At 32.8% G+C, this 14804-nt stretch overlaps 1 protein-coding gene and 1 pseudogene across 1 annotated transcript; both read left to right on the forward strand.

Annotated features, from left to right (window-relative positions):
• The first annotated feature begins 566 nt into the window (after positions 1-566).
• LOC114367927 (protein FAR1-RELATED SEQUENCE 11-like) lies at positions 567-4929 on the forward strand. The gene is made up of 4 exons (XM_028325188.1): positions 567-782; positions 1750-2764; positions 3255-3698; positions 3775-4929. Exons 2-4 carry the CDS (start codon positions 1796-1798, stop codon positions 4636-4638), a joined length of 2277 nt encoding a protein of 758 aa, XP_028180989.1. The 5' UTR covers positions 567-782; positions 1750-1795; the 3' UTR covers positions 4639-4929.
• A 4502-nt stretch (positions 4930-9431) lies between these two features.
• Positions 9432-11759, forward strand: LOC114367065 (annotated as a pseudogene).
• The last annotated feature ends 3045 nt before the right edge of the window (positions 11760-14804 follow it).

Genomic DNA, 14804 nt, shown 5'->3' on the forward strand with positions numbered 1-14804 from the left:
TTGTATTTTTTTTTATAATTATTACATTAAGTAGATTTTTTAAGTTTATTATAATTAATTTTGATCTAACAATATATTTTTTTACATATATAAAATTTAAATAAAAATCACAGGTTAAATAAAATTTTATATATATAAAATTTTTAATTATTAGATCAAAATTAACTGTTACAAAATTTATTATATAAATATTAAAAATATTAATGTAATAATTATAAAAAAACATTATATATATATATATATATATTTTAAATTTAGGTGATGCGGATTGACAATTCGTATATAAATGATGTGGATTGCAAATACGTATGTTTATTAGGGAGAGTAATTTTACAAAATTTGAAAAAATATTGGGTGCAAGAGATTTTTTTCTGAGGAAGAAAATCCGTCCTTTTGGGTTTCTGTAACTGGGCTTTCTCAAGAACCAACCCAAGACAAAGCCCATAAGAAGACGAACCAAAACCAAGGTTTTTACGAAATCAGGACCCGACCAATAAAAAAGCATGGAAAACCTACAGTTAGATTTTATTATTTTAATCTAACGGCCAGTGTTTACTCGATGCGCTCGATAACACTATGCATCCACGGCGCATGATAAGATTTGTTCCCCTCTGAATGTTTATCGTTCTCCATGGGATGCGCTTTACTCCACAACACAACCCTCCCCGCCACTTCTATCTTCATTTCTTTTTTTCTTTGATTATTTTTTTTTCTCTTCTCAAATTTTGTAGTTTGTTATTGACCGTTTTGCCCAACCTTCCCGAACCTCACGATTCTACCCGGTACGTTTTATGGCCATTTTAATTTCATGTTGAATTTTCAATCTGAAAAACCGAACCTTTTTTTTTTATTTAAATTTATATCATCACCTTTGCTTGATTGTTGGTTATAATTTGTTTACTTGCTGCTTTTTCCTTTGTGAATTTTTAATTTGTTTTTTTTTGGGTGTGTTTGTCAGTGTCAGTGTCTGGAATGGGGTTGAGATTGGCTGAGATTTTGGATAAATGTGTTTGGATCTGTGTCAGTTAAGTGTGATGAGTTCATTGTTTTGAGAATTTAAATTTTGGAATTTGGCAGTGTTTTTGGGTGACCCCATGAGAGAATCTTTGACATTGGAGAATAATAGTTGTTGTGTGCTGGGAAGTGGAAGTACAGTGAGAAACTTACTTTACTAAATAGGTGTCCATTGTAGTGGCTTTATAGTTTATACTCATGTTGAATTTGATCTTTTTTAAGTTCTCCTTGTAGATAAGTTCAGTTTGTTGTTATGAACTGATTGGCTTTGTTAAGGGGTCTAACTCAGTTGGTTGAGTAGGATGCGTGAGTTAATGTAAACTTCCTTACACTGTTTTCGATTCCTATGGATCGAAAAAAAAAGAAAAGACTGATTGGCTTTGGCATTGAGACTAACACTCACTTTTACTGAATGGAATGTATCTGTATTTCTGTAATTGGATTTTGGAGAAGCTGTGCCTAGTGATTACTGTGTTGTTTAGAAGTTCTGTTACTTGCCTTATTTAGGGTTCCCTTCCCCTCTGGTCCCTTCTATTGTTATTTAACGTTGTTCGGTGCTTCAATTTTCCATTAGATTATCCTCTTCATCAATTATTAGCCTCAGAGCTAACATATGAAGGATATAGGTAGCATCTAAGTGTACCTATATCATTGAGTTTTTAATCAAGCTAATGCCTTATATTTGAAGGCAAGTCAACATTGAGCTGATATCTTTTTCATCTGCTTGACTTGCAGGTTTAAACATCTGCAAACGAATTAGGTTGTTGTTACTGACGACAGAATGTCGGAAGGAACCAGTCTGGTGCTGGAATCATCTGAAAATGGCACAGATTTGTCACAGGATGACATTGGCACCATTGAGGAAATACCAGAGGAAACAATTCTGTCTAGACAAACTTCTGTCAACCTTGTTCCTTTTATTGGCCAAAGATTTGTATCTCAAGAAGCAGCTTATGAATTTTATTGCAGTTTTGCTAAACAATGTGGCTTTTCAATTAGACGGCACCGGACTCGAGGGAAAGATGGGGTTGGCAGGGGAGTCACGAGGAGGGATTTTACTTGCCATCGTGGTGGATATCCCCAGATTAAACCTTCTGATGATGGGAAGGTGCAAAGGAATCGCAAATCGTCTCGCTGTGGTTGTCAAGCATACATGCGTATCGTCAAAAGATCAGATTTTGATGTCCCTGAATGGCGTGTTACTGGTTTTAGGAACATTCACAATCACGAGTTGTTAAAATCCAATGAGGTGCATCTTCTTCCAGCATATTGTCCTATATCTCCTGATGACAAGGGTCGGATATGTATGTTTGCTAAAGCTGGAATGTCAGTAAGGCAAATGCTAAGATTGATGGAGCTAGAGAAAGGCATCAAACTTGGTTGTCTTCCTTTTACAGAGATAGATGTTAGAAACCTGTTGCAGTCTTTCAGAAATGTGGATAGAGATAATGATGCCATTGATTTGATTGCTATGTGCAAGAGGTTAAAGGATGAAAACCACAACTTCAAGTATGAATTCAAGATAGATAGTAATAACAGGCTTGAGCATATTGCATGGTCCTACAGTTCATCTATTCAATCATATGAGGCATTTGGTGATGCTGTGGTTTTTGATACAACCTATCGAGTAGAAGCTTATGACATGGTGTTGGGAATTTGGCTCGGTGTGGACAATAATGGAATGACTTGTTTCTTTAGTTGTGCACTTCTACGGGATGAAAACATTCAGTCTTTTTCATGGGCTCTAAAGGCAAGAACGTTATGATATTGTAATTTGATAATCTTGTATTTGATTTCTCTATTGCCTGCTATCTAGTGTAGGCTTTAACTACTATGTTGAGCCTACAATTTGCTAGCTTTTGATAAAGTTCTGCAAAAATGAAATCTGACTGTATTTTTTTTTTATGTTTAAATATCAATTAGTGAGAGCATATAACAAATATTAGGGTTTTGTTAGCATGTGAACACAAGTTAAGGTATGAATTGCTGTTTGGATTTTCAAGGTAAGGACCTTAACATGTGCCCTAATAATTTCTGTAAACAAAACCTTATTATTAAAGCAGCAAAATATGTAGTTTTTCTTTTCAATGTTTGATTCTTTGCTTAGGTATTATATTTGTTTTCTTGATAGAAGAATAACAGTGACAACATACAATCCATTGATTGATACTTTTGTGCAAATTTATATGAGATCTGATTCATTTGAATTTTTGTTTTTAACCTATTTGTCATTTATGCAGGCTTTCTTGGGCTTCATGAAAGGAAAAGCTCCACAAACAATATTGACAGATCATAACATGTGGCTGAAAGAAGCTATTGCAGTTGAATTGCCTGAAACTAAGCATGGCTTTTGTATATGGCATATTCTTTCTAAGTTCTCTGACTGGTTTTCTTTATTTCTTGGGTCACAATATGATGAGTGGAAAGCTGAGTTCCACCGGCTATACAATTTGGAACTGGTGGAAGATTTTGAAGAGGGTTGGAGGCAAATGGTTGATCAATATGGACTCCATGCAAATAAACATATTATTAGCCTATATTCATTAAGGACATTTTGGGCATTACCATTCTTGAGGCGTTACTTCTTTGCAGGATTGACCAGTACATGTCAGTCTGAATCCATTAATGCTTTCATCCAACGGTTCTTGAGTGCCCAGTCTCAATTAGATCGCTTTGTGGAGCAAGTCTGTAAAATATAATTTGTTTCCTTTAGTTTTATTTATTGATATAGTATGCCATATTTAAATATCTTTTTTACAGGTGGTTGAAATAGTGGATTTTAATGACCGAGCTGGAGCGAAGCAAAAGATGCAAAGGAAACTGCAGAAAGTGTGCCTCAAAACAGGTTCACCTATTGAATCCCATGCTGCCACTGCACTTACTCCTTATGCCTTAAGTAAACTCCAGGAAGAGCTAGTTTTGGCGCCACAATATGCATCCTTTCTGGTTGATGAAGGTTGTTTCCAGGTCAGACACCACTCTCAGTCAGATGGAGGGTGCAAAGTATTTTGGGTTCCTTGTCAAGAGCACATCAGCTGCAGTTGCCATCTGTTTGAGTTTTCAGGCATCTTATGTAGACACGTGCTACGTGTCATGTCAACTAACAACTGTTTTCACATCCCGGATCAATATTTACCAGCCCGTTGGCGAGGCAACAATTCATCTTCTGTTAACCACTACCGGGGTACAACCAGTAGGGATCAGCCTGAAAGGATACAGTTTTTAGAATCCATGGTTTCAACGTTTTTAGTGGAATCCATTGAAACTGAGGAACGCCTGGATGTTGCTTGTGATCAAATTTCTATGGTGCTATCACGCATCAAAACCTTTCCTAGGTCCCCACACGGGGTGAATGACATTGCATATAGTTATCCATCAGATTCATTAATCCTGCCAGAGGTAGAAGATACTGATGGAATGATTCCCGGCTTTACAATCACAAATCCCCATGATTCTATCACTACAGGAAAGCTAAAGGAGAGAAGAGCGAGAGATGTAGTGGATCTCACTAGGAAACGCAGGCAGTTCTCCATGCCATTGTGTGCTCAATATGGACATGATGCGTCTGATTGCTCAATAATGGCGAGTGACAATATGAGTGGAGATGCATTAGGGTACTTGTAGAGTGAGTGGAAGTAGTACTGCTGTACAAAGTAAATGCATTTTTTCTTGGGGGTACATAAATGCTTTTTTATTTGTTTCAGATGCATGTTGTAATACACATCTTTTATATTTTCTTCACTCCTTTCCTCCAATTTAGTGATACACATGTTGCTTCTCACTCTTTACATCCGCAGAGGTTTTAGTCCTATTTGCACCACTTATATTAGCATTGAGAAGTTTGATTTACTTAAATATATAAACATTTTTCGTGTACTTTTTGTGCCTGTGTAGTAAGAATCATTGTCTTTTGGAGCTTCTGCCTACAATCATATGCCCGTTGCGGCATTTTAGATTCCAGTTTGTACATTGAAAGTCGTAGTTGAAAATAAAATGCTTGTATGTGTATTCGTAAAAGATTTATTTGGCTCCATGATATTTGTGAGTTCATAAGCTGCATGATATTTCACTTAAACTTTGAGTTGATGTCGCACTCGACGAATATGTATGTTTATATGAGGGGTTGATTTTATTTTTTTATCAGCAAATGTTGGTTTAGTTTGTTAATTTTTCTTAGTGAGAGAATTCGAATACACAAATTCTTTCTTCCTTTTTTTTCTTTAATCATCAAATTAATCTTATAATTCTTTTGTATGAAAATTAATTAGAGCCTTTCTTGAACTAACACGCTGCCATGCTAAGTGGAGGGATATAAATATTGATTGTCCGTACATATTTAAAGTATAACCTTAACTTCAGCTCAGGAAAAATGATATTTTTTCTTTTTCTTTTTGGAGCCCCTTCAATAAATTGTTTTATCTCTTTCCTGCAAACGAATGCAAGTAAGTAAATCATTAGTGACCCAGTAAATGATCAGTTGGGGTAATGTTTTATTATTAACTATTTTACGAAAATTACTGATCATTTGTAACAACCATAGAGTCACTGCCACTCAATTTGTTTGCAAATGAATCCTGATTATAGCTATAGACATATCTGGAACTTCTATATTTACATTCCATGCTATCAATCATAAGCTAGCATTCTAGATGCTTCATCTCTTATTACAATATGGAATTATTATACCTTTTTGGGCAGTGTCAATTAATTATACCTATCTATGACTTATTCAGCAGAATCTTCTCCCAGAGAAACTTTACTTAGCCTGCTTGGCAATGATTTAGCACCGTTACTAGCAACTTTTCTTCTCCCATTTTTGCGTAGGTGAGACCTCAAGAGAGCTCTCCTGGCTAGTTCTTTCCCCATATTGTACTTGGTTGTGGCTGCAGGAATCTCTTGGGAAGAGTTTCCTTGGCTCTTGCTAGCATCAAAAGAGACCTTCTCAGAAGCCATATTAAGATGTTCAAGGGTTAGCTAGGACTAGGAAAGCAGTGACATGGATACTGAAGAAGGGTGATTAGAACATGGTAGAAGGTGTTAGATTTTAAGGTGGTTTAAGAAAGACACTTTTCCACTTATCATGCACCACATGCAAGAGAATATATATATGTTGGATGGCAGCAAGGTTAATGGGGTGCTCAAGGAATCACTTGCAAAAGTTCATGACTCTTGGAATAAATTAAACAAGTGTCAGGGTGTGCTGTTTTTTTATTTTATTTTTATATCATGATATTGGTACGAAGTAATTCTCATCGAAAATGATGATTAATTTTTGTTGCAGGGACTCTGAACGCATATAAGGTGGAATATTTTCTTTCCAAAAAGGTTTATTCCATATCTAAGGATCAATTAGGATTCTGAACCACTTGAGTTGAGACACAAGCTGCTATCATTTGTGTGAACCGTTGTTGCTTTATTGTGTATTTGTCTTGTATATGAAGAAACTACTATCTTCATTTATTGAACGTGGCATTGGCCATGCGGTCATTCACGAAGCAAGGCCTATGCTGAAGACAATATATGTAAAAAAATTAAGTTGAAAGAGTTGGACTGCTTTTCCACTATAGTGTTTTGCTACTATTTTTATTTTTATGGAAAGTGTTAACTTCAAATATTATGGGTTAGAAACTTACGTGTTCAAATTGGATATAAATGCTTTTTGTTCTATGGTTGTCTAGCGAATTACGGACGATCACTTAAGTACTTTAACAGTCAAGTGAAATTTGTATTAAAATGAGATGATAGAAATAAAAAAGATAAAAATAAAATATAAATATTTAAATTCAAGCAGAGTGAAAGAGATGTGAAACTCATCAAATTTACATAATTTATTTTTTATTGGTCTCTCCCTTTCCTTAATCAAACACAACATTAGAATTATATAAAAGTCCGAGAGTGAAGTAGGCGACAGTATGTGAGATTAAGAGAGGGTTGATCATCTACCTATTAGTTAAGCACATACATGTCTCGGACACGCAACTAGGTAGTGTGACTAATTGACTAAAATACTGGTCTAAAGTAGAAAGGTTGTGTTAACTTGTGTTTGGACGTGAGAAACGTAAAAGCTATAACTAATAACTTTTATTCATGTGTGAAAAATCAAGCATGTGATCCATTTCCAAACACTCTATTATGAACTGCCAAACTGCATGTTAAAAAAATTATTATTAAAACGGACTAAGTGCATGTTTAGATAATCATTACACCTCTTCCAAAAATACGTTGAGGATAAAAGATACAAAAAATGTTCTTCAAAAGTACATCCAACACCTAAAAGTACATTCAAAGAGGTTATCTAAATATACACTTGATAATTTTGCTAGATGAAGAAATCATATGCATTGATAAAGTGAAAAAAAAAACCCACAGTAAACATTTTCTTTTAACAAAGTCAAGTATAAAATGCAAGTTGAAGACGAGTAAGATAAATGATATCTATAATTTTAAGTACTAATTTAAGAATTGATCAAACTAAGCTTGACAATAATTAAATAATGAATAATTAAAGTTTTCACTGGTTATTGATCCTTGCATATAAATAGGGGCAAATTAAATCTTCACGAGTGTTCTCTCTAAATATGTCACTCCCTAACTTGATGTACTCTAATATATGCCATTTTCCTAAATTGCATTGAAATGTATTCTTTTACTCTCACCGGATTCTCACCAGCATTCAATATCTCCCAACATATCACATTCATCTTAAAATATGATGGTAAGATTTTCGTAGAGCTATTACAGGAAAAAAAAAATGGCTTCAAGTCTCTAACTATGTTCCTGTCTGTTATATTTTAATGAGAAAAAGGACACAGGAAGTTTGGTACGGTCACCATGATTGCATTGAATAATTTCAGTTAGATTAGATAACTAATTATTATTATTTTTTAAAAAAGACTAGTAGTCTAGTACAATATGATATGTAACCAATGAGTGTGTAACCCGAGTCTATTTGTTTGCCATATTTAGACAAAGTGTCGTGACACAGATTGCATTTTGGCGATTAAAGATAAGGCTTAGAAATAATGGCCAGTACAATTATGTTGGACAACTATGAAATGCATTTTAAAAATTCTTGTGGAGAATAAGTATTAGGTGGATCTAACGATTTAATATAAACAAATTGCATGTTTAAAATAAATTTAAATTGTATTGCTTAAAATTTAGATTAGTTTATTGTCTGGGACTCTTGATTTGTTTTTTTTTAACATTTAGAGAAATTGTTGTTAAAAAGCATTTAGAGAAATTAAAAGTGAAGAAAATTATAAAAAAAAAACCTTGATTGAAATAGAAAGGCTATGCTAATTAGGTAAGCAGGAATTATTTGTAAGATTTGTAAAATTACTTTTGCTTTTAGAAAATGAATAAAATGGTTTAAAAGAATTAATCATTGAACATATATAAAAAGGAAACGCATTTTAGATAGACCAATACCCTACCAGTTAGCATGCACAATATATGGACAAAAAAATATGAATACATTTACTTTATTTTTCTCTTTGAAAAAACCAAACCAACATCAGAGCACCATAGTTACCACCGACATCAAGCTTCCATTTGTCAATTCACCTATTTGGTGTCTCTTGGTGGCTATTTTTGTCCCTCTCCCTCTCAACTACAATTTCCACCTCAGAATAGCACTTTTTGGAGCTTTGTTATTATGCTCAGCACTTAGGTTTCAAACCAAGAATATTAAGCTCTAGAAAAGAATAACAACCGTTCATCCTATAATGCTTTGCCCCAAGTCAGAAGCATAGAATTCATTCCCTTTCTAACTAAATTAACACTTTGTGATTCCTTTTCTTTTTCCCTGGCTTTTTCATAAAACAAACTTGTTCATCTAGCATTTTCTACTTCATCATACGGGTCAACTTTATCTTCTACTTTTTCCTTTGAATCAGAAAAATATTATCATCAGACATAGATATAATAACAATAATATAAAACTAATCGAAGGTTGTATTCAATCTTTTTCTAAAGCAAAAAACATTAAAGGGGTCCCTTCTTTGCCATAGGTTTAAAGGAAATTCAAGCTCAATCCCCCACAACCATATTTTTGGTCTAAAACACATATTTTCAATTGTGAGAAATTTTTCCTTTAAATATTTAATATAGATGCTTCAACCTGAAATCTCTGATTAATCTAAAATAATCCCATATTAATTAATTCAGATGTTTGGTGTTTCCCACATCCATATAGTTATGCAAAAAATTACATAACTTTTTTAAATATTTGAAAATAAAATAAAAAAACTGAATTAACTGAAAGGTGGTACAATGCACTTTGGGGGTGTTGAAATGGCCCTAATGCACACGTGTTTGATGTGTCATGACTCATTAGCACTATCTTTGTCTTCATCGTCCAATACACTTCAAACATAAACATATGGTGCTAATTAACAATTGCCTTTGTGGGACTGCTTGGTATTAAATCCCACACAAGTGGGAATCTTTGGCCTGTAAGCAACCTTAGCTCCAAGCAATTCTGAAAACTCTTCCTTTTCCCAATTCTTCCCTTCAAAACTTAAAGAAACTTCAATTCCTCTCCTTATGAGAGTTGTATTTTTCTTGAGAAAAAAAAGGACCAAAAAAAATGCCACAGAGAATGGCAGTTACACATGCAGACCTTGAACCAAGCAGAAGTAAAACAGATTTGAGCAGCAAAACTGGTGCCTTTCTTATGGTTCTCACAATCCTAATAGGCCTCTTCTGCTTCATCCTATGTCTCATAGCAGAAGCCACACGTTCCGAGGTACAAATTTGATATGTTTACAAATTAGTACAATTATACCAATTATCCCCCTTAACCGTGCCGAATGGCGTCCTGTAATCCGTCGTGTAGCTGACCTCACCTAGTGAGATAAGACTTTATTGTTGTATACAAATTACCCGCCTAAGGGAATGAATGAATGGATGAAATTCTCATGAAGTTTAATATGATGAATGAACTTGTGATGGTAGGTGACATGGATGGACACAGGTGGGAAAGAAAATGGAGCAAAATCAGAATGTGTTTATAGTGGAAGTGGGAAAGTGCCATTGCTATGTGCTGCTTCTGCTTTTGTTGGACTTGCATTTGCCATGGTAATGGAACATGCTTACATGCTGATAGCAGTGAGTAAATCATCACCTTCTTTGCTTACCTGGGACCCTGATTCTCCTTCTGCCAAGTCCCTAACATGGCAGGCAGGGTTTTTCTTCATTACAACTTGGTAAGAAAAAAAAACTGTTTTTTTTTATTGCTGTTATGTTCTTTATTAGTATTATTACAGAAAAATACATTCATGTTTGCCTTTGAATTTCATAAACCTTATCCAAATTAGAATTGAAAGATTTTGCTAGTGCTAACTGGACCATAGATGTGCTTTGAGGATTCACCCTCAACAACATTGTTCAATGGGGCAGTGGACCTAATTGATTTAAGATTTGATAGAAAAAAATTGAGATGGAGTAGAAGAAGAAAGGGCTAATATAAACTCTTGGGGTGGGGAAGAGAGAAAAAAGAAAAGGAGGGAAGGAGAGAGGTGTGAGGACATCTAAGAGAAGAACAAACATAGACTGATTTCATGGTCCCATCACGAATCAATTATTTGAAATTTTAATTTCATACATAGTTCTCTTTTAATAGAGAAACTTCAGCCCTATATTATTAGGAAAGGAACATTATCTTTACACCCAATCCTTAATTTAAATTAAGCAAAACCTAATTCAATATGGATTTCTGCATATGTTACTCATGTACAATAGTAGAAGTCCTCCTAACAACAACCTGACAATTCTGATTATAATACTCTTGTCTAGCAATAATACATATCTATATGTTCAATTGTTTAATATTTATGCAGTGTAACAAAATTTATACCCTAAACTAAATCATTAGGGTATGATTTATAACATAAATATTATAAAAGTCAATAAAATTATCTTATATTTTGATTTGTAATCAAATGAAAGTGTAAACTATTCACTGGATGTTCAAATACTATAACCCAATTATAACCCAAAATCTTATATTTAAAAAAAAAAAAAAACTACTAGTCTTTGTTGTATTGCTTCCAATTAATATCTGAATAATTCATCACTAAAATTTTCCTCCCTTACCAATTAACTTAACCACTAGCAAAAACATGTGATTGTGAATCTAACTCGATGTGTATTGTAGGATTTGTTTCGGAATTGCGGAGATTTTGTTGCTGGCAGCACTTAGTGTAGAATCAGGCCATCTAAAGAACTGGTCCAAGCCAAGAACAGGTTGCTACAGCATCAGAGAAGGGTTGTTCTCTGCTGCTGGTGTGTTTGCATTAGCCACAGTTTTCTTGGCTGCTGGTTTGTACCTAACAGCACTACGTGCACAAAGAATGTCAGAGGAACACGCAAATGTTCGAAGAGAGGTTCTAGAAGCCTCTGCCTTGTATGCTTCTCCACCAAGATCACCTCAACCACAATACATGTCAACTGTTGCAAGGGAAAACCCCACAACAAGAGAGACTCAGAATGAGCTTCTCTTATCTGTGTTTCCAACTCCATTCATCAAAAGTCATGGCTTTGTTTAAATGTAGAAAAATTGTGTTTTGAGCCTTTGGTTTGGTGGAGTCTAAAAGGTACAGAGAAAGTGGAGTGAGGAGTTTAAGTTTTACCCAACTAAAGGGTTGAAATTCATTCAATTGTGTAAATAACTACTTGAGAATGTGATTCCCTAGGTAACTATAACTTCGGTCTAAGTTGACATTGTTAATGGCAGACTAATTTAAGAACAAAACTTACTTTTTCTTTTTATCCATGTTTCATTTTATTCTATTTCATGTTTTTTTTTATTTTGTTGATAGTGATATAGATGTGAAATAATTTTCGTTGAAAATAGTATTTAATTTTTATCTTAAAAGAATGAGGGTACAGAAAATGAGTATTATTTTTTCAACATAATTTATTTTACATTTAAAGTTAGGATTCTATCCTGAATTTTAATGGACACAAATATGCTATCATGGTTATTGGTTTATTTCATGTATTTTTTTTTAAATTAAAAAAATGATAGTTGGTAATGAAAAAAAAAACAAATGATGAGAGTATTACTATTTATCAATTTGTGACTTTTTAATTGAGGGAAATAGGAAGAAGACAAAATAAACACAAGAATGTGTAATTTAAATTCATTTTGAAGAGAGACTATACTTTAAAAAAAAAGTCTCATGTTAATTAAGAAAACTATATAAATTCACACTTAACGTGCTTGCATAATGAAAATTTGTGTACACAAATTAAAGTTTTTTTTTTTTACCGATACATAAATTAAAGTTAAGAGATCGACTAATCTTCTATAACAGGATAAATTCAGGTTCAAAATTTCGTTAAAAGAAGAATCTATATTATATTTAGTGTCCAAAAATATCTTGAATAAGTTTGTCTTGAAAGAAAAATATTTGTGGAAAAAAGAAAAAAATGCTGTCAATTTGCCCCATGACTGAAATTAACAGTTTCCTATAAAAAAAACTGAAATTAACATTTTACACGTCTGTCTTAAAATTTTGCTCATAGTCACTGATTTGTGGATGATATGAATCCAATGGTCAATAAATAATACCGAATGTACCAGAAAAGGAGACAACATTCAAGCCTCCTTTAAGTGCCCTCTTCTTTACTTCTTTGGTGAAAAGTTTCAATTGCATGCTCTATTCAACGAATGCTTATACCATATTTAACGAGATATTATTGTGATGGAAACCAGAGCTTGTTAAGAACATTGCACAAAATTGAAAGTTAATAAAATCAATCTTGCTTAGGAGGAAAATTAAGGGATGCGAGTAACTCATGGTTGTAATATCAAGCTGGCATAAACCAACCGAAAACTACATTGGAACCTGAAAATGTCATCATTTATATTTTTCTGTAAACAACCAAGAAATAGAACAGTCCTCTGCTTGACAGAAAATGGCAAACATCATAGGATTTTTTGGTAAGAAAACTCTCCCCAGCTTGGGATAAAGTGAGTGATTTACTTGCAAATTCTCGGAAAAAATGTCGAAGAAGGAAAAGGGAATTACATAATATAAAAGAAACGTTGCACATATATATTTTGTCATTACAAAATTTTCAGAGACAATGGTTGAGAGCTTTCCATTTATTGTATTTCAGAGCAAACAAGTCATTTATCATTAATTATTGGTGTCAAGTGAGAGTGATGTGTGTACGTGAGGCATCCCTACATGTTGGTACGTAGATTTAAAATTTTTAAATACTACTTCATGTACCCTACTCTTGCTATATAGCTTAGCATGACTGCGGTGTTTAGTATGGTAAAAATGTTATTTGTATAATATATTCGTATAATATTCTACAAAGATGAGAGAGATAAAAAAAAAAAAGAAAAATATATGATAAAATGAATAATGTTATGGAAAATGATAAAAAAATATTATAAAAAATATATTTCAAAATATAATATATATTGAAATATATTTATTTATTATGAATTTTAATTGTAATATAATCATATATTAAAAACATTTTTTATTATAAAATTGTTTATATAAAAAAATTATTTATTGATACTAAGATTAAAATCCTAGTTTTTTTTAATAAAAATTTTATGATAGCCTAGCTATATAGGGGCACCATCAATATGGGTTAGTGTTAGCCTGAAGTTATTATCACCTTGGCCTTTCTTTAAGCATAAGTTTAAAGATTTTGATATTTCTAACAGTGTAGCTTACACTTAATCTTAGTGTCCGTTTAGCAAATAAATATAAACAATTTCTCCTATTGTAATAGATCGATGACTTAATATGAAATGTATGACTGGGATAAATTTGGATATATATTCCAATTATGTTTAATAGTTTAAAAATATTTTTATTTAACTTAAAAATAAACAAACCTGGCCATTAGTTGATATAACTAGTGTGCGGATTCATCAAACGAGAGAATGTGAAATTGGATGAGTGGATTTTTAATTATGAGATAAAGAAAAAATAAATAAAGCTTTTGGCATTAGAGCATAGTCTGCTTGATACATATACGCCTACAGGAAAATGTCCTCATCTTTGATTGGAGAGCTAAGAAGAGTTTTAGACAAGATAAAATCTATAAGATTTTACCATGCAAGTTAATTAATTGTTATTCTTATTGGAAGAATCAAAAGAAGTACTTGTCCTTGTCCAGGTTTACATGTTGAAGTTTCTCAAAGATCCCTAATCAACAATCTAATCTTAATGATGAAGAATAAAATAGTAAAAGACTTCATTAATTATTATGAGTTCACGTCATTGATGAAGCAATTATATGCTGAAACACTTCAAATCGTTGTCAAAAAGCTGTTTCAATGAGTTGCTGTGATGAATTATTTGAAGGACGAGATATTAAAAAATGGATGTTTGATAGGTTTAGTCCACTTTTCTTTTTGTTTTTAGATACTTTAGTAGTCCAGTTTTCCATCCTTACCCATATATTTTTCTTTATGATAATTGCAAAGGAACATTGAACATTTGATATCATTCGAGTAGCAGCAGTTTCAAAATTGATATAATATTTTTCTCGTTAATACTGTTTATTGTGCCTAAGTAGTGATTATGTGTATTTTTTTATTGAGCCACATTTTCTAGAAGTTAACGTTGTTTCTCGCAATTAAACCAAAAAAGCAATGTTGTATCAGTTTTGAAAATTAAGGAATGAAAGCAAACTTTTTAATAATAGAAAGATTAAATTGAACTAATTAAAAAAAATAGATGGACTGAATTAGTAATTTAATCTAAAATTAATAAACAATGATTTTTTTAATAAAGAACAGAAATAATAAA

This window comes from Glycine soja, chromosome 9 (genome assembly GCF_004193775.1).
Source record: "Glycine soja cultivar W05 chromosome 9, ASM419377v2, whole genome shotgun sequence".
Classification (NCBI taxonomy): Eukaryota; Viridiplantae; Streptophyta; class Magnoliopsida; order Fabales; family Fabaceae; genus Glycine; species Glycine soja.